The sequence below is a fragment of the Salmo salar genome, chromosome 28 (assembly GCF_965601325.2).
Source record: "Salmo salar chromosome 28, fSalSal1, whole genome shotgun sequence".
Classification (NCBI taxonomy): domain Eukaryota; kingdom Metazoa; phylum Chordata; class Actinopteri; order Salmoniformes; family Salmonidae; genus Salmo; species Salmo salar.
Genome location: NC_138318.1, coordinates 10,184,397 through 10,208,694, shown reverse-complemented (window position 1 = coordinate 10,208,694; position 24,298 = coordinate 10,184,397). Strand labels below are relative to the sequence as shown.

The 24,298-nt window shown below is 42.7% G+C and overlaps 1 protein-coding gene across 1 annotated transcript; it reads left to right on the top strand.

Annotated features, from left to right (window-relative positions):
• Positions 1-352: 352 nt before the first annotated feature.
• On the top strand, positions 353-23,595 carry ipmkb (inositol polyphosphate multikinase b). The gene is made up of 6 exons (XM_014179330.3): positions 353-1,244; positions 2,621-2,706; positions 3,551-3,647; positions 4,049-4,221; positions 19,213-19,294; positions 19,520-23,595. Exons 1-6 carry the CDS (start codon positions 1,040-1,042, stop codon positions 20,164-20,166), a joined length of 1,290 nt encoding a protein of 429 aa, XP_014034805.1. The 5' UTR covers positions 353-1,039; the 3' UTR covers positions 20,167-23,595.
• The last annotated feature ends 703 nt before the right edge of the window (positions 23,596-24,298 follow it).

The window sequence follows — 24,298 nt, the reverse complement described above, 5'->3', positions numbered from 1 at the left end:
TTTATGTTCGTATTCATATATTTTATTATTTAGTTTTTGCATTGAAGAGAAGAAACCGGCATGTAAGCGTTTAGTTTACCATGAGTGTATATCATGCGTATCTCCGTACATACGACGAATACAACTTGAAGTTTCAGAATGATAAAGTCATCAACTACATTAAATTCATTTGTGCACAGTGATGATAAACCTCATGCAAATGTAAAACATTAAATCAAATCATGGTTTTACCTTACTCATCTAGAATGTAGGCGTAGTCTACATTAGAATTTGTAGGCATTTTTTTTCGACAGTGATGGAAAAGCCACTGCACTGAAGCTGTTGCCAGAAGTAGACAGAATTGCGACAGTAGGGGCAGTGTCGCAAGTGTAGGTTAGGTAGGTAGCCAGCAAGATGACATATTGATAGCCTCCCACATTGGGTACTGTTCGAATGTGAACGTCATTGCAACTATTTAAATATATCGATAGTGTGTCCGTCATTACATTGTTTCCCATGCTTGTTTTTGATTGAGAAACAATTTCGCGTTGAGGAGCCTGTGTGTCAGATGTGATGTTACCGCTAGCAGCCTGTATTTTAGCATTGTGGGACGTGCAAATGTAAGCAGACAACAACGGGGCTTGTTTGTGTGTGTATCCCAAATACCCAACGATACGGTCGCGCTCGAGGTAGTTTCGAAGAGACAAAACATTTTTCGAGATTGCATGCGGATATCGGTCTTGTGTCATCAGAACATTTTTTTTTTGTGAGAGGAGTGTGTACGTCTCCCTTGTGAGGAAGTGGGATGTGGCCAGAGTGTATTAATGTTGCCGACGAAGATATGAAAATCATTGTAGCAGTGCTTTTGGAGCCTCGCTACATTGTAAATACTAGGTTAGACTTGGCGCTTAACGCGAGCCCATTTGACGTATTCGATGAAGACATCCCTCGGTGTTCGGAATCGTGCTGGGGTCGCTCTGATTACATAATATCAACATGTGAATTATAGATTGACTATATTTTTATTTTATTTTTTTGGTTGAAAACCATTGAATTGCTAATGTCAACTCAACGTCAGATAGTGGACTCGTCTTTAGCTTTGGGAAGACTGGAAATCAATAGTCCCATGCTGAACCTGGGAACTTGCCTCTCCGGCTCAGTGAAAGAGAACACCGCTCAGGGAGGATCGCAGGCGGCGCACCTGAACGGATGTGTGCCACTCTCCCATCAGGTGGCCGGTCATAAGTATGGCGTTGATAAAGTAGGTCAGTGACTGGACTTATCAGATATGTTCTCCTTTCGCCGCCACGGTGCATGTTGTTTATCCACCACTGAGTTACATTTAATTGTGCAATCTTGGTCTGCATGGTAGAATAGCTCCCTTTTTTTTTTTTTTCAATGACAATACCTCAGAAAAGCTGACAGAAGTAGGCTAAACTTTCCCCCCAGGATTCTTTATCACCAGGACAACGCTATGGAGCAAACAAGCCATGGTGATAGTTTTCATAATGTCAGTCAATAACAGAATAGACCACCTGCTTGTAGCCTTTTGTGTACTTTAGTTGAAGCCTGTAGTATCTGCTCTCCTATTGTAATCAAGCAACTGAAATCCAGTTTGGCTTCTATCACCGCTATCACTCTTGATCATCCACTTAGTTGTAGCCTACAAACTCACCGAGCAACTTACCCGTGGCTATAGCTTAAATCATGAATTAGGCTCACAAATCCAATGTTTGAAGTAACACTCCCTTAGCTGAAAGGGCCAATGTATTATTTCTGTCCTTGGAGACAGTGACAGAGCGCCAGTGTCAGTCGGATGTAATCCTTGTTGTCTCTCTGCTAAGAGCCGTTCAGTTGAATCCTACCCTCAGCCAGGGCTTGGGTGTCAGACTCGTATTTAGGTCAAGACTCTTGACACACGTTTAACCTCTGCGTTGATTAAACGCTGACGCTCGGAGTGTTCGTTTCCTACCAGTGGGAAGGCCAGGCCGGGGTAAATTCTTTGTCATAGACAGTATCGCTAACTGTAATCCCCAATCCCACAACCAACCTGAGCGTATTCTAATCAGCATAGCCTACTGTATATGACGTAATGTACAGAAACATGCCGGTGCTTTCTTCTCAGTTTTTCAATTTCACTATTTCAACTGATTTTAGTTGGAAGGTTCAATCTGTGCCTGAGGCTGTAACATTTAGTTGAGTGGATTGCATTCTTTCCCCACTCCATTCTATCTAATATTGGAGCCAAGTCTCTGAGTGAGTGTAAAGTGTCTTACTATATATGATACTGGTGCCCAGGCGTCTTTGATAAGGTGCATCGTTTTTTTATGACTTCACGTTAAATACGAGTTAACCTTTGCACTTCTCAGCTGGGTATTACTGGCAAACTGTTTGGCCCTGTCTGAACACTTTAGAAAGGCCTCCTTCCTTTCTCTCTTGAAGTAACTACAATTCGAAAATGGTTGCACAATTGTGAAAGCTAGGGCCCTCTCGGTCACATTCTCCAATCCAGTCATGTCTGATCATTGATTATTTAGCTGGAAGGATGTCCTTTTGAGATATTCTGACTTGACCTTTATGCTGCAACCAGGACTAGATCTTTGCTAAGTGTCAGAATGGCCCACACCTTTTGTTTCAACAGGCATATTGCAACATCCTGATGGCACAGTACTCAAACAGCTACAGCCCCCTCCCAGAGGTCCTAGAGAGATGCAGTTCTACAGCATGGTAACCATCCACCTTTTAATGCAAAAAATAAATAGATATACATGTTATTGTCTGAAGGTACAATCATTTTCACTGTACAGTGTGCGCTCTATGAAATTGCTGTTCTGCATCACTTTCGATTCATTTCATTTTTTACTAGGGAGCAATTCTCCCATGTCAGTTTGAACAAAGTTTATGTTCAAGTTGACGTGCAGATTAAATGAGTAAACGAAAAGTGAGCGATTAGTCCTAAACCATTCTATCGTTCGATCGCCCAGAATAGTTCTTAAGGAAGCCTAGCAGTCTGTCCCCTTTACAGTGGCCCTGGGGGCCTTTGTTATGGCAATACTGGGCACAGTAATGTAGTCCACATCTCTACTAGCTCAATCAATGGGCAAGGTCAGCACACTCCCCACGTATAAACCAGAGGGCTATCTGTTTATTTAAGGGCTTAAGAAAGGTGTTTGCCTCAGCATGTCCACTGCAACAACATTTAGCCAAAGCATTATCAGAGATTTCCACTGGCACCGCTTACTCTACTATTGTTAAAGTGGACTGAATGTACACAGGATGAAATGGTTGCTTTGGAAATACTCTCTTACAGAGGAATCACGTATTACAAACTTGGCTACTTTCACCACCATCATTTCACTGTAGTGAACGATAAAAGGGAAGGAAAATAATGTTTGTTTTGTACTATCGCATTACTCTTAATATTTGTTCTACATGCGACATGTTGGTGAAACAACATCCCAATCAATGAAGACAGACATTCCCACATAGAGATGGTGAATAGTTCCCTCAACAGAGCTGATATAATTCTTCAAGTATAAAGTATGTCCTAACCATCCTTTGCTTCTGACAGGTCTACGCCGAGGACTGCTGTGATCCGTGTCTGTTGGACCTTCAGCGTCACCTCCCCAAATACTTTGGCACCTGGTCCTCTCCTGAATCTCCTAACGGTAAACACCGGCACATAGAAAAATCCTTAAACCTACCTGGGATATTATTTCAACATGTACCAGGGCCTGTATTCACAAATAAACTCAGAGGAGAAGTGCTAATCTAGAATCAGGTTCCTCCCTGCCCATAAAATGTTAGTCATTATGGTCTAAAGGGCTAAACTGATCCCAGGTCAGCACTTCATTCAAAAAGACTTCTGTCATTCTGATGGTTTCACAGCAGAGCTCTCTATCTGTTAAATGTAAACAATCATGTCAGTGTTCTGCTTTGCTACTAGAAACATGACACTGTAGTGGTGAAACAAAGCCTCGTCTATCATTCTGGTGGCCAAATGTGTTGATTTATTTCGAAATGTCTCTCCCACGCCTTATTTCTGCGCCGCCCTCTGATGACATCACAGAGCTGTACCTGAAACTTGAGGATGTCACTCGGCGGTTCCAGAAGCCCTGTATTATGGATGTGAAGATAGGCCAGAAGAGCTACGACCCCTACGCCTCCTACGAGAAGCGGGACCAGCAGATCAAGAAGTACCCGCTAATGGAGGAGATTGGCTTCCTGGTTCTCGGAATGAGGGTGAGTCTCCCTATTCAGCCTCATTATGAGCCCCTCCCATTGGGTTGGAAAGGCCTCTCTAACGGCTACTGCCATTCATGTTAATGAGAGGGGCTATATGAGACCTTGGAGGCAGTACCTTAGGCCGTTTTTACGCTGCAATTACATTTACATTACATTTTAGTCATTTAGCAGACGCTCTTATCCAGAGCGACTTACAGTAGTTAATGCATACATTTCATTTCATGCATATTTTTTTTTTTCTTTTTGTACTGGCCCCCTGTGGGAATCGAACCCACAACCCTGGCGTTGCACACACCATGCTGGCGTTGCAAACACCATGCTCTACCAACTGAGCCACAGGGAAGCAGGGAGCCGGGAGCCACGGCATCGGAAAAAATACTCGCGACTACTTATTACTGAAGTGTAAAGCTGAGAAATTCTCCCGTCCTCTATGCCACCTGTGGAGGTTGTGGGTGAGACTCGGCCAAGAGTAACCCCTCTCCGATGTAAACATGATTGTCTCTTCAAGCGAAGTACTCGTACAGTAAAAGATCTTAATAGCAGAGCAATGTTTTTAAAACAGCTGAAATGTATTCCTTGTTTTATTGAGTTTGTACCTGAAATTGCAGTAAATGCCTATTCCGTTCTGAAGTTGACTGATGAACAGCACAGTTTGTGAAGGAGCGCATGCTTAAAAACATATTTTTTTTCTCCAAAAAAGTAACTTTTTCCAATCTTCCTAAAGAGCCACATGCAGTCCAAGAGTTTTGATTTCTATATACCACCGGAAAGAGCAGATACTACATTTTCTAACACCTACATTACCGTTCAAAAGTTTGGGGTCACTAGAAATGTCCTTGTTTTGGAAAGAAAAGCACTTTTTTTGGCCATTTAAATAACATGAAATTGATCAGAAATACAGTGTAGACATTGTTAATGTTGTAAATGACTATTGTAGCTGGAAACGGCTGATTTTTAATGGAATATCTACATAGGTGTACAGAGGCCCATTATCAGAAATCATCACTCCTGTGTTCCAATGGCACGTTGTGTTAGCTAATCCAAGTTTGTCATTTTAAAAGGCTAATTGATCATTAGAAAACCCTTTTTGCAATTATTTTAGCGCAGCTGAAAACTGTTGTTCTGATTTAAAGAAGCAGTAAAACTGCCCTTCTTTATACTTGAGTATCTGGAGCATCAGAATTTATGGGTTCGATTACAGGCTCAGGGTTTTCTTACAGGGTTTTCTAATGATTAATTAGCCCACTTTTGAATGGTAGTGTACATTTGCCAAACAACTCAAAAAATGAGGGGTTGGGCTCTGTTTCAGAATATCACTTTTTTTGTAGAATCACCATGTTTACATGTTTTCAACATGTGAATACTAGCGACACTCAGCAATAGCTTGTTTGGGGAAAATATTCATTATATTTTTTTCTATTATATTGTAATTGTAAATTATATGTGTTGATTGTCATAAGGACGGGAATTTAAACGTGTCTTGGCTGCTAAATAAACTAGTTGATTTCATTGGCACGGCACAGCAATATAGCCTAGGCTACTAGCACAGACGTAATAACAGATCATAATTATACTCAAAATATGCTATTCTGTTCTTTTGAAATACATTTTCTTAACATCATAATGTTTCTTAATACATTTTTTATTTTTATTGAATCGTTATTTGACTAGGCAAATTCTGATTTACAATGATGGCCTACACTGGCCAAACCCGGACGACACTGGGCCAATTGTGCGCCGCCCTATGGGACTCCCAATCACGATCACCGGTTGTGATACAGCCTGGATTCGAACCAAGGTGTCAGTAGTGATGCCACTAGCGCTGAGATGCAGTGCCTTAGACCGCTGTGCCACTCGGGAGCCCACTTAAGACCCACCTAAACAAAATTATAATGGGTTTCTTTGTGATGGTGTACAGTTGACGTCGGAAGTTTACATACACTTAGTCATTAACACTCATTTTTCAATCACTCCACAAATTTCTTGTTAAACTATAGTTTTGGCAAGTCGGTTAGGACATCTACTTTGTGCATGACACAAGTCATTTTTCAAACAATTGTTTACAGACAGGTTATTTCACTTATAATTCAAATCAAATCAAATTTATTTTTATATAGCCCTTCGTACATCAGCTGATATTCTCAAAGTGCTGTACAGAAACCCAGCCTAAAACCCCAAACAGCAAGCAAAGCATGTGAAAGAAGCACGGTGGCTAGGAAAAACTCCCTAGGAAAAACTCCCTAGAAAGGCCAAAAACCTAGGAAGAAACCTAGAGAGGAACCAGGCTATGAGGGGTGGCCAGTCCTCTTCTGGCTGTGCAGGGTGGATATTATAACAGAACATGGTCAAGATGTTAAAATGTTCATAAATGACCAGCATGGTCAAATAATAATAATCATAGTAGTTGGCGAGGGTGCAACAAGCACGTCCGGTGAACAGGTCAGGGTTCCATAGCCGCAGGCAGAACAGTTGAAACTGGAGCAGCAGCACGGCCAGGTGGACTGGGGACAGCAAGGAGTCATCATACCAGGTAGTCCTGAGGCATGGTCCTAGGGCTCAGGTCCTCCGAGAGAAAGACAGAAAGAGAGAATTAGAGAGAGCATATTTAAATACACACAGGACACCGGATAAGACAAGAGAAATACTCCAGATGTAACAGACTGACCCTAGCCCCCCGACACATAAACTACTGCAGCATAAATACTGGAGGCTGAGACAGGAGGGATCAGAAGACACTGTTGCCCCATCCGATGATACCCCCGGACAGGGCCAAACAGGCAGGATATAACCCCACCCACTTTGCCAAAGCACAGCCCCCACACCACTAGAGGGATGTCTCCAACCACCAACTTACCGTCCTAAGACAAGGCCGAGTATAGCCCACAACGATCTCCGCCATGGCACAACCCAAGGGGGGGGGGGGGGGCGCCAACCCAGACAGGAAGATCACGTCAGTGACTCAACCCACTCAAGTGACGCACCCCTCCCATGGACGGCATGGAAGAACACCAGTAGGCCAGTGACTCAGCCCCTGTAAAAGGGTTAGAGGCAGAGAATCCCAGTGGAAAGAGGGGAACCGGCAAGGCAGAGACAGCAAGGGCGGTTTGTTGCTCCAGCCTTTCCGTTCACCTTCACACTCCTGGGCCAGACTATACTTAATCATAGGACCTACTGAAGAGATAAGTCTTCAGTAAAGACTTAAAGGTTGAGACTGAGTCTGCGTCTCTCACATTGGTAGGCAGACCATTCCATAAAAATGGAGCTCTATAGGAGAAAGCCCTACCTCCAGCCGTTTGCTTAGAAATTCTAGGGACAATTAGGAGGCCTGCGTTTTGTGACCGTAGCGTACGTGTAGGTATGTACGGCAGGACCAAGTTGGAAAGATAGGTAGGAGCAAGCCCATGTAATGCTTTGTAGGTTAGCAGTAAAACCTTGAAATCAGCCCTTGCCTTAGTAATTTCACTGTATCACAATTCCAGTGGGTCAGAAGTTTACATACACTAAGTTGACTGTGCCTTTTAAACAGCTCGGGAAATTCCAGAAAATGATGTCATGCTTTAGAAGCTTCTGATAGGCTAATTGACATCATTTGAGTCAATTGGAGGTGTACCTGTGGATGTATTTCAAGGCCTACCTTCAAACTCAGTTCCTCTTTGCTGGACATCATAGGAAAATCAAAAGAAATCAGCCAAGACCTCAGAAAAAAATTGTAGACCTCCACAAGTCTGGTTCATCCTTGGGAGCAATTTCCAAACGCCTGAAGTTATCACGTTCATCTGTACAAACAATAGTACTCAAGTATAAACACCATGGGACCACGCAGCCGTCATACCGCTCAGGAAGGAGACATGTTCTGTCTCCTAGAGATGAACGTACTTTGGTGAAAAAAGTGCAAATCAATCCCTGAACAACAGGGATTGATTTGTGAAGATGCTGGAGGAAACGGGTACAAAAGTATCTATATCCACAGTAAAACAGTCCTATGTCGACATAACCTGAAATGCTGCTCAGCAAGGAAGAAACCACAACTCCAAAACCGCCATAAAAAAGCCAGACTATGGTTTGCAACTGCACGTTGGTACAAAGATTGTACTTTTTGGAGAAATTTCCTCTGGTCTGATGAAACAAAAATAGAATTGTTTGGCCATAATGACCATCGTTATGTTTGGAGGAAAAAGGGGGAGGATTGCAAGTCGAAGAACACCATCCCAACTGTGAAGCATGGGGGTGGCAGAATCATGTTGTGGGGGTGCTTTGCTGCAGGAGGGACTGGTGCACTTCACAAAATAGATGGCATCATGAGGCAGGAAAATGATGTGGATATATTGAAGCAACATCTCAAGACATCAGTCAGGAAGTTAAAGCTTGGTCGCAAATGGACAATGACCTACATACTTCCAAAGTTGTGACAAAATGGCTTAAGGACAACAAAGTCAAGGTATTGGAGTGGCCATCACAAAGCCCTGACCTCAATCCTATAGAAAATATTTGGGCAGAACTGAAAAAGCGTGTGTAAGCAAGGAGGCTTACTTGACTCAGTTACACCAGCTCTGTCAGGAAGAATGGGCCAAAATTCACCCAACTTATTATGGGAAGCATGTGGAAGGCTACCTGAATTGTTTGACCAAAGTTAAGCAATTTAAAAGGCAATGCTACCAAATACTAGTTGAGTGTATGTAAACTTCTGACCCACTGGGAATGTGATGAAATAAATAAAAGCTTAAATAAATCATTCTCTCTACTATTATTCTGACATTTCACATTCTTATAATTAAGTGGTTATCCAAACTGACCTAAGACAGGGAATTTTTACTAGGATTAAATGTCAGGAATTGTGAAAAACTGAGTTGAAATGTATTTGGCTAAGGTGTATGTAAACTTCCGACTTCAATTGTATATTAAATAGATTATCATTAGTTAAAATAGGCATTGGTGGCTATTGGTAGTGTTAAATAGGCTTACAATGCATTCGGAAAGTATTCAGTATTCTTTTTTCCCACATTTTGTTACGTTACAGCCTTATTCTAAAATGGATTAAATAAAACATCTCATTAATCTACACACAATACCCTATAATGACAAAGCAAAAACAGTTTTTCTTTACATTTCTGGGAATTTATAGAAAATTAAAAATCTTACCTTATTTACCTATGTATTCAGACCCTTTGCTATGACTCGAAATTGATTTGGAGTCCACCTGTGTACATTCAACTGATTGGACATGATTTGGAAAGGCACACACGTACAGTATCTATATAAGCTCCCACAGTTTGAGGGGGAAAAACTATTTCATCCATTTTAGAATAAGGCTGTAATGTACCAAAATGTGGAAAAAGTCAAGAAGTCAACTTGATCATCATGGCGCTTTGAGGTAGAAATGCTCAGAAAGTTTGTCGTTTTTATGCTGTTGGATCTCAAAGTACTGCTAGACTGTAAAATACAGATATTTAGTAAAAGTCAGCGACAGGTGGGTTCAAAGTTATTGACATTACTAAATTGCTAATCGTAAGTGGTTACTTGGCATTAGTAACCATTTTGAGAAAGTAAATGCAGAGAGAAGGGCAGGATATGAGGTTATTTCTATATGAAGGGGAGATTAGAGCGCTATTGATATTCACTGTCTTCATTATATTAATAGTTTATCTGTTATGTCAAGGTTGTCATGGTCAGAAAAATAAAGTTCAAGGAAAAAACGTTTGCCAGACCTCAACTCAATACGCTGAGTGTACTGAACACTAGGAACTGACTAAGTGAATCCAGGTGACAGCTGTGATCCCCTATTGATGTCATCTGTTAAATCCACTTGCGTAGGTGAAGGGGAGGAGACAGGTTAAAGGAGGATTTTTAAGCCTTGAGACAATGGAGACATGGATTGTGTATGTGTGCCATTCAGAGGGTGAATGTGCAAGACAAAGGATTTAAGTGCCTTTGAACGGGGTATGGTAGTAGGTGCCAGGCGAACTGCAGCGCTGCTGGCTTTTTCGCGCTCAACAGTTTCCCATGTCTATCAAGAATGGCCCACCGCCCAAAGGACATCCAGTCAACTTGACACAAGTGTCGGAAGCATTGGAGTCAACATGGGACAGAATCCCTGTGGAACATTTAAACACCCGGTAGAGTCCATCCCCCGACAAATTGAGGCTGTTCTGAGGGCCGAAGGGGACTGCAACTCAATATTAGGAAGGTCTTCCTACTGTTTTGTACACTGTTGTTTTGTACACTCACTAGTATTGAACAAGTAGAATCAATACCCGATGACCTCATCTCCGCCATCAGACTAGTTGTTTTCCGTTAACATTGTAATCACAGGAACGCAATGTCAATAATCCCTCCAAGGGCTTTCACCAGGTGTTGATAAACCTGCCTGGGCAGCCGAACCAGAGCTAGAAGGACGATTCAAAGATTGTTGTGTTTAGGTCAAGTGTTTTTGCAACAATGCCTTATGTTTGGAGTCAATGTAGAAGTGTGCCCTCTGCTCGCCCTTTTTGGTCTACCACCTACTGGTTTAATGGTGCCCGGGCAATGCAGGATGCAATCGCTTTTGCTAGTATCCTATCCAAGAGACGCATAGACTTTGAGTGGGAAAATGTTCACCCACCATAACACAGTTGATGGCGGCAGGATTTGGTTCACTTTGTAAAACTAGTGAACCAAAAGTGTATTTCATTCCTTCTCCAGAGGCCAGACCTCCCCTTTCGACTTGTAAATTGCTTGCTTGACTGTTGATGCTGCTTTTGTTATTATTTATTTTTAAATATCTGATTTGCCTCCATTCTGTATGGCTGGCTTGGTCCTGCTGAGAATCTGCTACCATACTTGTCCATGTACCTTTTGAGTGGGGTTTCTTTGCCCTGGTTCTGACCCCTTTAAGTCCCCAGGACCAGGATTGAGAAACACTACCTTTTGAACAATGTGCATGCCCTAGCTCTCTCACACATTATTTTTATTGAACTATTCAACATCATCAAGCCTTTCGTTGGGGTTGGGTGTGTGGGGGTGTGCACCCTTTTGGGTCCCGGGACCAGGATTGAGAAACGCTGCCTTTTGAACAACGTTAAACTATCCATGACCTTGAGTGTACCTGATCCTCTGACCCATCTAACTGTCCATGTACAGTCCACCTCCAGAATTATTGGCACCCTTGATAAAGATGAGCAAAAACTACTGCATAAAAGAACCTGATGTTCACTTTGACAGAGTTCCTGAAGCATTGGCCTGAAGCATCACCTCTGGAGGAAACCTGGCGCCATCCCTACGGTGAAGCATGGTGGTGGTGGCAGCATCATGAGGTGGGGATGTTTTTCAGCGGCAGGGACTTGGAGACTAGTCAGGATGGAGGGAAAGATGAACAGAGCAAAGTACAGAGAGATCCTTGATGAAAACCTGCTCCACAGCGCTCAAGACCTCAAAATGGGGCGAAGGTTCACCTTCCAACAGGACAACAACCCTGAGCACACAGCCACGACAATGCAGGAGTGGATTCGGGACAAGTCTCTGAAAACTTATACAATTGCACGGATAAAGAGATTTTGTTTAACAAGTAATATTTTTTTCTCAAAGATATACTCCCCTCCATATTTATACAGTGAAGCAAAAATGTGTTCAAATGTTTCATACAGTATGAGGCAACAGTACAGAATGTCACCTTTTTATTTGAGGATATTTTCCTACATACAGTGAGTTACAAAATTATTTGGACAGAGGCTCATTTTGTTGTTTTGGCTCTGTACTCCAGCACCTTGGATTTGAAATCATAAAATGACTGAGGTTCAAGTGCCGACTGTCAGATTTCATTTGAGGGTATTTTCATCCATACTGGATGAAATGTTTAAAACAGCACTTTTTGTACATAGTCCCCCAATTTTACAGAACCAAAAGTATTTAGACAAGTTCACTTAAACTATGTTTGTAACAAAAGTTTAGTATTTGTTCCCATATTCCAAGCACGCAATGACTACATCAAGCTTGTGACTCCACAAACTTGTTGGATGCATTTGCAGTGTTTTGTTTTTTAGATTATTTTGTGCTCAATAGAAATGAATGGTAAATAGTGTATTGTGTCATTTCGGAGTAACTTTTATTCTAAATAAGAATATAATATGTTTCTGAACACTTATACATTGAGGTGGATGCTACCATGATTGCTGATAATCTTCAATGAATCGTGAATAATGATTAGTGAGAAATGGAGAGACACAAACATCATACCCCAAGACATGCTAACCATTAACAATAACGGGAGGCTCGCTTTTTTTGGGGGGGGGGGGGGGTTATGATATTTATGCCTCTGCAAGGCATAGTCTAAAATAATATAATTTAGCTCAATATTTGTATTTTTTTGCTCATTCTATATCAAGGTTGCCAATAATTTGAGGTAACTAACTGTATGAAGTAATCTGAAATTGTAAATCATGACTTGTAATAACCTGATGAAAATGGAACATTGTGTATATGTGCATATATGTGTATGTATGTGTGTATATGTATGTATATATATATATATATATATATACATACTGCTCAAAAAAATAAAGGGAACACTTAAACAACACAATGTAACTCCAAGTCAATCACACTTCTGTGAAATCAAACTGTCCACTTAGGAAGCAACACTGATTGACAATAAATTTCACATGCTGTTGTGCAAATGGAATAGACAACAGGTGGAAATTATAGGCAATAAGCAAGACACCCCCAATAAAGGAGTGGTTCTGCAGGTGGAGACCACAGACCACTTCTTAGTTCCTATGCTTCCTGGCTGATGTTTTGGTCACTTTTGAATGCTGGCGGTGCTTTCACTCTAGTGGTAGCATGAGACGGAGTCTACAACCTACACAAGTGGCTCAGGTAGTGCAGCTCATCCAGGATGGCACATCAATGCGAGCTGTGGCAAGAAGGTTTGCTGTGTCTGTCAGCGTAGTGTCCAGAGCATGGAGGCGCTACCAGGAGACAGGCCAGTACATCAGGAGACGTGGAGGAGGCCGTAGGAGGGCAACAACCCAGCAGCAGGACCGCTACCTCTGACTTTGTGCAAGGAGGAGCAGGAGGAGCACTGCCAGAGCTCTGCAAAATGACCTCCAGCAGGCCACAAATGTGCATGTCTGCTCAAATGGTCAGAAACAGACTCCATGAGGGTGGTATGAGGGCCCGACGTCCACAGGTGGGGGTTGTGCTTACAGCCCAACACCGTGCAGGACGTTTGGCATTTGCCAGAGAACACCAAGATTGGCAAATTCGCCCCTGGCGCCCTGTGCTCTTCACAGATGAAAGCAGGTTCACACTGAGCACATGTGACAGAGTCTGGAGACGCCGTGGAGAACGTTCTGCTGCCTGCAACATCCTCCAGCATGACCGGTTTGGCGGTGGGTCAGTCATGGTGTGGGGTGGAATTTCTTTGGGGGGCCGCACAGCCCTCCATGTGCTCGCCAGAGGTAGCCTGACTGCCATTAGGTACCGAGATGAGATCCTCAGACCCCTTGTTAGACCATATGCTGGTGCGGTTGGCCCTGGGTTCCTCCTAATGCAAGACAATTCTAGACCTCATGTGGCTGGAGTGTGTCAGCAGTTCCTGCAAGAGGAAGGCATTGATGCTATGGACTGGCCCGCCCGTTCCCCAGACCTGAATCCAATTGAGCATATCTGGGACATCATGTCTCGCTCCATCCACCAACGCCACGTTGCACCACAGACTGTCCAGGAGCATGCCCAGGCGTTGTAGGGAGGTCATACAGGCACGTGGAGGCCACACACACTACTGAGCCTCATTTTGACTTGTTTTATGGACATTACATCAAAGTTGGATCAGCCTGTAGTGTGGTTTTCCACTTTAATTTTGAGTGTGACACCAAATCCAGACCTCCATGGGTTGATAAATTGGATTTCCATTGATTATTTTTGTGTGATTTTGTTGTCAGCACATTCAACTATGTAAAGAAAAAAGTATTTAATAAGATTATTTCTTTCATTCATATCTAGGATGTGTTGTTTAAGTGTTCCCTTTATTTTTTGGAGCTGTGTGTGTGTGTGTGTGTGTGTGTGTGTGTGTATATATATATATATATATATATATATACACACAGCATGAAAATTCCTTCGACCTCATGGCTTGGTTTTTGCTCTGACATATTAAAAAAAAGCGACTGATAGGATAACTTACAGTGCATTTGGAAAGTATTCAGGCCCCTTGACTTTTTCCACATTTTGTTACGTTAGAGCCTTATTTTCCATCATCAATCTACGCAAAAACAGGTTTTTAGAAATGTTTGCAAAAAAAAACGGATACCACATTTACATAAGTATTCAGACCCTTTAGTCAGTACTTTGATGCACCTTTGGCAGCGATTACAGCCTCGAGTCTTCTTGGGTATGACGCTACAAGCGTGGCACACCTGTATTTGTGGAGTTTCTCCCATTCCTCTCTGCAGATCCTCTCAAGCTCTGTCAGGTTGGATGGTGAGCATCTCTGCACAGCTATTTTCAGGTCTCTCCAGAGATGTTCGATCGTATTCAAGCCCGGGCTCTGGCTGGGCCACTAGGACATTCAGAGACTTGTCCTGAAGTCACTCCTGCGTTGTCTTGGCTGTGTGCTTAGGGTCGTTGTCCCTAAGCACACAGGTCTTGAGTGCTCTGGAGCAGGTTTTCATCAAGGATCTCTCGGTACTTTGCTCCGTTCATCTTTCCCTCCATCCTGACTAGTCTCCCAGTCCCTGCCGCTGAAAAACTTCCTCACAGCATGAAAATTCCTTCGACCTCATGGCTTGGTTTTTGCTCTGACATGCACTGTCAACTGTTGGACCTTATATAGACAGGTGGGTGCCTTTCCAAATCATGTCCAATCAATTTAATTTACCACAGGTGGACTCCAAGTTGTAGAAACATCTCAAGGATCATCATTGGAAACAGAATACAACTGAGCTCAATTTCGAGTCTCACAGTAAAGGGTCTGAATACTTATGTAAATAGGGTATTTCTGTTTTTTTAATTTTTAATACATTGTGTCGATTGATGAGGAAAATGTTTCATTTAATACATTTTAGAATAAGGCCGTAATGTAACAAAGTGGAAACCGTGAAGCGGTCTGAATACCTTCTGAATGCACTGTAGATGCATCTCATTAGTCCAACGTCACCTGTTCCAATGCCCTACTTCCCAGTTACTGTCTGACTGGCTTCACACCTAACATATGTTTAGGTTAATGTTTATGTGAAGAGTTACATTTCTCATCCGGTTCCATTCTGAAGTCTCTCTGTTTGAACACAGGGTTGGTCGTCACTGACCAATCAATCACACAGGGCTAAAACCAACATACCACTATTCTTCCATTCCATAATGACTTACAGGAGAGTCTTCATCTCTACCCCAAGGACCAAATCCAGCCTATAGTAATATAGTTGAATGGCCCCCTCAACAACAGGATTGTTATGCTTTTACATTGACATCATGGATTAAGTATAGAGCCGCTTTCAGTGTTGCCTTGGTATATGGAGAACTCAACGTGTCTCTTTCCTCAAACTTTGTTAAACAGTCATGCCATTCGCAAGATTTCAATACAGCTGGACTGCAAAATACAACCACGTGCTATATAGTTTTATTGACCAATTCATTGAACTGAACATGGCCTTACACGTCAGCATATTTACACTGCATTCGGAAAGTATTCAGACCACTTAAGTTTTTCCACATTTTGTTACGTTACAGCCTTATTTTAAAATTAATTAAATGAAAAAATATATTCTCAATCTAGACACAATATCACGTAATGACAATATGAAAAAAGGATTTTAGAAATTTTAGCAAATGTATTAAAAGTAAATGAACTGAAATATCTTATTTCATAACTATTCAGACCCTTTACTATGAGACTCGAAATTGAGCTCAGATGCATCCTGTTTCCATTGATCATCCTTGAGATGTTTCTACAACTTCACTGGAGTCCACCTGTGGTAAATTCAATTGATTGGACATGATTTGGAAAGGTACACACCTGTCTATATAAGGTCCCACAGTTGACTGCATGTCAGAGCAAAACCAAGCCATGATGTCGAAGGAATTGTCCGTAGATCTCCGAGACAGGATTGTGTCGATGCACAGATCTGGGGAAGGGTACCAAAACATGTCTGCAGCATTGAAGGTCACCAAGAACACAGCGGCCTCCATCATTCTTAAATGGAAGAAGTTTGTAACCACAAAGACTCTTCCTAGAGCTGGCTGCCAGGCTAAACTGAGCAATCAGGAGAGAAGCCTTGGTCAGGGAGGTGACCAAGAACCCGATGGTCACTCTGACAAAGCTCCAGAGTTCCTCTGTGGAGATGGGAGAGCCTTCCAGAAGGACAACCATCTCTGCAGCACTCCACCAATCAGGCCTTTATGGTAGAGTGGCCAGACGGAAGCCACTCCTCAGTAAAAGGCACATGACAGCCCACTTGGAGTTTGCCAAAAGGCACCTAAAGGACTGTCATACCATGAGAAACATGATCCTCTAGTCTGATGAAACAAATATTGATTACTTTGACCTGAATGCCAAGTGTCATGTCTGGAGGAAACCTGGCACCATCCCTACGGTGAAGCATGGTGATGGCAGCATCATGCTGTGGGGATGTTTTTCAGCGGCAGGGACTGGGAGACAAGTCAGGATGGAGAGAAAGATGAACGGAGCAAAGTACTGAGAGATCCTTGATGAAAGCCTGCTCCTGCTTTGGGACAAGTCTCTGAATGTCCTTGAGTGGCCCAGCCAGAGCCCGGACTTGAACCTGATCGCACATCTCTGGAGTGACCTGAAAATAGCTGTGCCGTGACATTCCCCATCCAACCTGACAGAGCTTGAGAGGATCTGCAGAGAAGAATGGGAGAAACTCCCTAAATGCCAAGCTTGTAGCGTCATACCCAAAAAGACTTGAGGCTGTAATCGCTGCCAAAGGTGCTTCAACAAAGTACTGTCTAAAGGGTCTGAATACTTATGTAAATATGATATTTCAGTTAATAAAAATGAAAAACGTTTTGCTTTAATCACTGGTTACTGTGTGTGTATATTGATGAAGGGGGGGAAAAAACTATTTAATCCATTTTAGAATAAGGTTGTAACGTAACAAAATGTGGAAAAAGGAAAGTGGTCTGAATACTTTCCAAATGCACTGTACATACCTGAAAAGTACAAGCAGACAAAGGTATTTGAATGCATGGCAAATAGTCTAATCAGTTAAACGGCCCACTTTGCTGGTCTATTATCTTGCCTGTGTGACTAATTCTGTAGTACTAGTTGTTTGTAAAAATGTAAGCCTTGTTCAGTGTATGTAGTGTTACAGGCTAGGGTTTCGTTAGTCAGGATTTGTTTCACCTTCGCAAGCCCAGCTGGTATTTAAGACCTGCTGGCCCAGTGCATCAGTTGGAGAGGAGATGTTGGGAGAACTACACCTCACGTTAGCTCTTCCATCTTGGAGAGCCGAACAAAGCCTTCATCTGGCAGTTTTTCTTCATATCCATTGGTACTTCCTATCTTTTTTGTTGTTGTCTTTTCTCCGGCAAATCTAGTGGGCGTCCACAGTGGGTGTTTTTTATTAAGACCCTACTGGAGTTGCTTGGCCAGCACCCAGTAGTCACCCACATTGATGCCTTTTAGAACCCCTTCTAAACCACACCTGTTTTGTGTTTGTCAGTGACTCATTTGTTCCCTTTCTCTGTGCGCGACGACATTTTGAGTTTGTCTTTTGGTTTCCGAACAGCAGCCTCTTGGGAGGTCAGTAATAGGAAGCCTCTAGCCATCAGTAGAACAGGATGGAGCTTGCTTCTATCTGACTTATCTCAGATCTGTTGACTAGGACCTTTCCTTTACCCCAATCACCATTATGCCCTCCCCTCCTTTGGGTGTTCCTCACAGGTCTCTGAGGGTCATGATAACATAACTGTTCTTCTCCTTTAGTCCCACGCTGTGGAGTAAACAGGGAATATGCTACAATTTTGTCTCTTTTCAAATACAAACTATATAATATTAACTCAAATGTCAATCAGCAAATGAATGAGTATTGGTGCCTGTCGCACTCTGCTTTGGGAAATGAATGTTTAGGACCACCGGTGTATTTTTCACTTCTGGAATATTTGCCTCCATGGCCTAGGACCTGCACTGGCAAGCTCTGTCATACCAGGTTGTCTTCTCACCCATCTTACAGCTCCTCTTAATAGGTAGACTAGTAAGTGAATGAGATTCATCATAGTGTAGGCTTTGTAAGAACACAGACCTTCAGCACGAGGGTCATCCACTGACATGCCCTGTTTTTGCCCCAGTTTTAAAGGCTTTCTGGCACAGAGCATGGAAAAATCTGCTTATCACCACAGAGTGATAAGACTAATTACTGATAATGATGTTCCAGATTGCAGTGATAGAGCGAGGAATCCCTCTGGTGTAGACAACAGTTTTGCTCCTCTCAGCGTGGGAATGGAATTATCTCAGAGTCCTCACAGACTTCTGGGTTCTACTCGCATTGCTATTAATATCACCGGAAAAAATATGTATCATATTATGTCACATATATATGTGCATCATATTCAAAATGTTTTGAGCAAATTGTGTGTAAAAATAATTTCACCACCAGAGGGAGTATTCCACCCATGATTGTTATCACTTTGAGTTTGTTATATGGAGACGGGTCATCTCCTTTTGAAGTTAAGCATTGCTTGTTAGTGCTTCCATATGAGAACAAACAATAGGCCTATGTGCTGCGTCTGTTTCTTGGCCGCCCGAGCGGCGCATCAGTCTAAAGCACTGCATCTCAGTGCTAGAGGAGTCATTGCAGACCCTGGTTCGATCCCGGGCTGTATCACAACCGGCTGTGATCGGGAGTCCCATAGGGCAGCGCACAATTTGGCCCAGCGTCGTCCGGTTTAGGGGATGGTTTGGCTGGGGTAGGCCGTTATTGTAGAATTTGAATTTGTTCTTAACTGACTTGCCTAGTTAAATAAATGTAATTCTTCCTTTCTGTCTTTCGAACCCTCCAGGTGTACAAGGTGAACTCTGACGGCTATGACTCGTATGACCAACATTACGGACGAGGCCTCCTCAAGGACACCGTCAAAGACGGTGAGCTCCTGAGACAATAATAACCCCGGCACAAAATAAACAACATGTCTACCCTTCTGTCTATTTGGGTTTCACTTGTAGTTGCTAGCCAAACTTGCTCTCAATTAGACGATGCCCGACGTGGTTTCCTAAACAGATTAAATCATCGCCGTCATTTCTTATCAGAAAACATTGTATTCCTCAACAACAACAATAATTGCCTCTCCCGTTCCTCTCCTCTCCCAGGTTTATCAAAATTCTTCCATAATGGGACGAGTCTGAGAAAAGACGCCATCACTGCCAGTATCCTCAAGGTCCAGAACATCCTGAGATGGTTCGAGGGCCAGATCCAGTTAACCTTCTATGCCAGCTCCTTGTTGTTTGTATACGAGGGCCTGCCTCCTCCCAACCCGGAGGGCCACATCCCCAGGGGCCTCCCAGAGAAGACCACGTATGCCGCCTGCTGCGAGCCCAACGAGGACGTACTGGAACACAACAATAACGTCTGCGTTGCCGTGCCGCTCGACTACAGCCTGTCCACCATGTACACCATGCACAAGAAGGGCTGCACCCGGGGTCACCATGGCAACGTCACCGCCACCGGCGGCAACGCCACGACAGACCCCAACCCCCAGGCGCACAACAGCACGTGGAAGTGCCCAGGTCTGGTGTCGTCGGAGCAGCCCAACGGCAACGGTGTCAAAGCCCAACTGGAAGAAGAGGAAGTGGGGGAGGGAGGCCGGGGTGAGCCGCAGCCAGAGCAGAGGGCCAGCGAAGTGGAGGTGAGGATGATTGACTTTGCTCACGTCTTCCCCAGCGAGAGCCAGGACCAAGGCTACATCTACGGCCTGAAACACTTGCTGGAGGTGCTGCAGCAGATCCTCCACCAATAACCTTCTCTCTCCAGTGGTTTGTCTTGTCTCTCATTGGTCAAGTGTACCTAATCTGTGTTTTACAGTCCCAGTCCCTCGTCCCCTTGCCCCGTGATTCACTGCACTATATGCACTATATCAATGAAGTCATTTCTCCGTAACTCTTTGTCCGACGTATGTGCTTCTTGATTTCTAACCACTGTTAACAGGTATCTAACTCAGGTAAACTACTGTAATCAATACTCAAATGATTATCCCTCGTTTTGTTGGCTTGCATATGATATGTTGTAGGTTTTATATAATTTGCTTAAGTGTATGTCTTTTTGTTTTATTTCAGATCCTTTTGTATTTTAAATTGTCCCAGAATGATTTGTATTTATCCATTTTTAAGTTATACTCAGTAAAGGGTGAGTACTTTTAGCATTGCTGTTCTCTATCTAGCTATATGTTTTGCTTCCAAATTGCCTTACCTGTTCTTCTTAACCTGTATCCTTGCAGTGGTACTTGTTCATGATTGACTTTTAAGATTATATTAATCTCGGAAAACAAGAACTAAAATGTTGTTTAATTATGTCAGATGCTCTGTTAAGTTCTCGGGGGAGATGTTAAGAGATACTAACGCGACTTGTGAAGTCGTCGTCGTCGTCCCCCCCGCCCGTCCCGTCCCCAAGTTTCAGGCAAGTCTATGGGCCAAATGTCCCCTTCCCGAAATTCGAAAGATCCGAGCACCTGTGAAATCGTGATTCGTCCAAACGATTAGTGACACAAAATCAGCATAGCACAAAAGAGTTCCTCGTAAGTCATCACATCCCACAGTCTGTCGACAGATGCTACTACCGTTTATGTTACGTGCGTCTTTCCAATGAGAGCTGAAGATGATCTGTATGACGTAGATTGTCCTCCCTCTGCCCACTACACTGTGTGTCATGGTCTGTTCAATTGTGAAGAAATGCAATACGCTGCTGTGATGACAATGAATGAACAAACTGACCAGAGAGAGATTTTGAGTTTGTTTTATCTAGTGATTCATGTTCAGAGGAATAGAATGCCAAAGTACTGGTCTTTTTTTTTGTTTGTTGGAGAGGGAGCAAGGTCTGGATAGAGTTCTAAACCTGAAGGCCTGGAGGTAGATTAGATTCTCGTGGTGTTGTCTCTACCCCGACGATGCTTCCGCAGTGTGATCTCCATCAAGATATTGTCAAATCGTTTTAAGTGAAGAGAAATGTTGTTTTCATTTGCTTCTTCTTAACCCTGATAGCTATAGAATGTTTGATTTTGTGTTATTTTTAACAGAGGATATGCAGATATTTTCACAGATACGCCGACCGCGCTACGTTTTTATGTTCGATTTTGAAACTAATACCAAAAGACAAATGATTTTGCATGATAATCGTATCAGTCAAAAGAACTTGACGATTTAGTACATATTTTAAATGGTAAGGAGGAACAACCTTTTTATGAGAGATGTTTACAGTCTTTTGAAGATATTTTGACTGTTATTATCACTGCCTTATTTCTTTCTACTCCGTATATTCCTTTCAAAACGTTCGTCATTCTGGCAGCTTTACATTTACTCAAAATGTCTTCATGTTATTGTTCCGACAACTCCTTAGCAAGCGACCGGCTTCAGCATTTTGCAACAGGGCGTTGTTTATTTGAGTCAAATTCTCCAAACTGTAGGTAAAGAACGGGTGGTAATGATTTACATGAGTGACACGATCTTCATTAAGTAACTCGTAACCCATCTATAAGCACTTTCGACTTTTTGAACATTTCATAACATTTCGTGTTTTATAAGTGGTCTGTTTCTGGAGGTACAGTAACGTCCATCGTTACTAAATAAGGTACCTCCTAAGATGGTTGTTTACTATTGACTCCCTCTGCAGCTCTTTTGGAAGTTGTGACACATTAGAGCCACAACGGGTAGATAGGACTCTGTACAAGGAATTTACGTTTCGTCTGGCTGAAGTCAAATTACGACTTGTTCTACAATGAATTGAAATCTCTTGTTTACACACCGGTTCTATTTTCTGGGTGAACGGTGTCTTCACATAGTTAGTGGGCAAGAAGTTAACAAAAATGGTTTTGTGTTTGCTGAAGTCTGCTATTCTTTAAAAACATAAAAATACAAATAATGCACTGAAAAACAAATGAATATAGTTAATGTATAAAATCTGTCCCTTTGCTGTGAGCTAACCAATGGCTTTCCCATAGTGGAAATGTTTTGTTTATCCACAAAGTTGTTTTCTATAATACCTGACTGAAATGTTTAAGTTGGTGTATTGAAACACTCATGGGGCATTTGGCAAGACTGGATTTTGTCTGTAGACTTGAGCTAATCAGAAGTGAGTTATCGTTATTGTATATACAGGACAAACTCAATTTCTCTCCGATTTTTTTTTGTTGTTGCAACAAACTGTAGCTAAGTAATCAGATTGATTTGGTTAGTGAATCAACATCTTATTTTCCAGCTTGTTGTAATTATTGTTCTGAAGCCTTATTTACAAAGGCTGCATATAGACAGGTAGCCCAATTCAGAATTTTAATTACAAATTTGGTCTTTTAACCAATCAGATCAGTCCTGAAAAATATCTGACGTGATTAGTCAAAAGACCAGTTGGTGGAAAAACGCATCTGAATTGGGCTGCCTGTTTAAACGCAGCCATATTCTCAGAGTATGAGTGCAGAGGCGTATTCAGTTCGCTTCAACGTTTGCTACGTTGCGTAACGGCTTGTACTAAACGACACATTTCCTCCAAACATTCTTGTACGCTTTTGAAAAGACCGGTACGTTTGCTCCCATTTTGGTGGGTGTGGTGAGGTGTGGCTTGTAGCAATGAGTGACGTATTTAAAGAGCAGTGGCCATGCTGACAGCATTCCACAACCCAACCCCTCCCCGTTTCAACTGGGCGTTCAGTACAGCACCGTTTCCGTTCAATTGGACGTTCCAAAACGTAAAAACCTGCTAAACGCAGCCCTGACATGGGATCAGTTCTGCCTACATTTGGCATCATTAATACGATTATATGGAGAGGTGGGACCTGAACCTAGATCAACGCTCCTACTCTGAGACACTTTGTAAATACGGGTCCTGGGTTTCATTGAGCCTTGACTGGTCTCATGCTTCTTCCTGTGGTCTGGAGTAATATGGAGTATAGTATCAGTGCTGTCAGAATGTTCCATCTCCTACTCCCGTTGGTTCTGCCGTCTGTCCATCCCGGGGGAAGGCTGATCATCTTCTTCAGTTCTGACGTATCCAGTAACATGAGATGCAGGGAAAATGATGACGTGTATCTGCTGTTTCTCTCTCATATCTGATCGGATTGAAATTGATGACTAATTACTACTTTTTGTAATTGACTTATATGAGAATGTATAATAGGTAGAGAGATTCTATAATGGCTGTATATTTGGCAGATTATTATTACTAATAAAATTCCCAATTGAAATTCGGGTTCTTTTTAGCGTTTTCTTGTGGTCTTTGAATCCATGTATGTTCTCCCCAGACTGAATAAAGAATAACCTGTAGCTTACAGTATAACGGAAGTGCAGAAAAAGAGGGAATTGTCGACTAGAGCCTCGGGTTTGGCTTGTCTCTAGCTCAATGCCATTTTTTTATTTACTGCTATTACCTTGTCTCTATAGCTACCATTATAATACAATATAGCAATTCTCTGGTTTCAGCACCATAAAAATAAAAAGACATGAAATGAAATTACACGAATGAACAGTGAGAGAGAACCGTGAATGTGACAGAAGTAGACTACCGCCGGAGGAGTTGGTGCTCCTGAAGGTTGAATAGTCATCTCGCAGCATGTTAAGGGTCAGAGGTGAACATGTTTCCTCCAGACAGCCAGGGTCTTACCACTGAGGGGGGGGGAGGACAATCTGGGTCTTAGCCCTGACATGTCGCTGGGAGGAGAGAAGTGACAGTGACACGCACCCTGCTTTATGTCACCACGGCCATGCCACGGCACGCAACCCCAGAGCAATGATACGATCCCTCTCTTTCTCTCAATTCACTGAGCAGAGATGTTTTAAGTCCCAGACGAGTTATGCTTGGAAGCCATGGAATCCGGATTGTGACAGAACACAGACAGCACAGACATGACTGTTTGAGGTAGAATAGTTGCACCCAATGACTGGGTGATC

What these genes read in the sequence shown, in the direction of transcription:
- ipmkb (XM_014179330.3), top strand. Translation starts at nt 1,040, where the DNA reads ATGTCAACTCAACGTCAGATAGTGGACTCGTCTTTAGCTTTGGGAAGA. An exon ending in AGATGCAGTTCTACAGCATG is followed by an intron (nt 2,707 to 3,550) that starts GTAACCATCCAC and finishes TGCTTCTGACAG; the next exon opens with GTCTACGCCGAGGACTGCTG. An exon ending in CAAGGACACCGTCAAAGACG is followed by an intron (nt 19,295 to 19,519) that starts GTGAGCTCCTGA and finishes CTCCTCTCCCAG; the next exon opens with GTTTATCAAAATTCTTCCAT.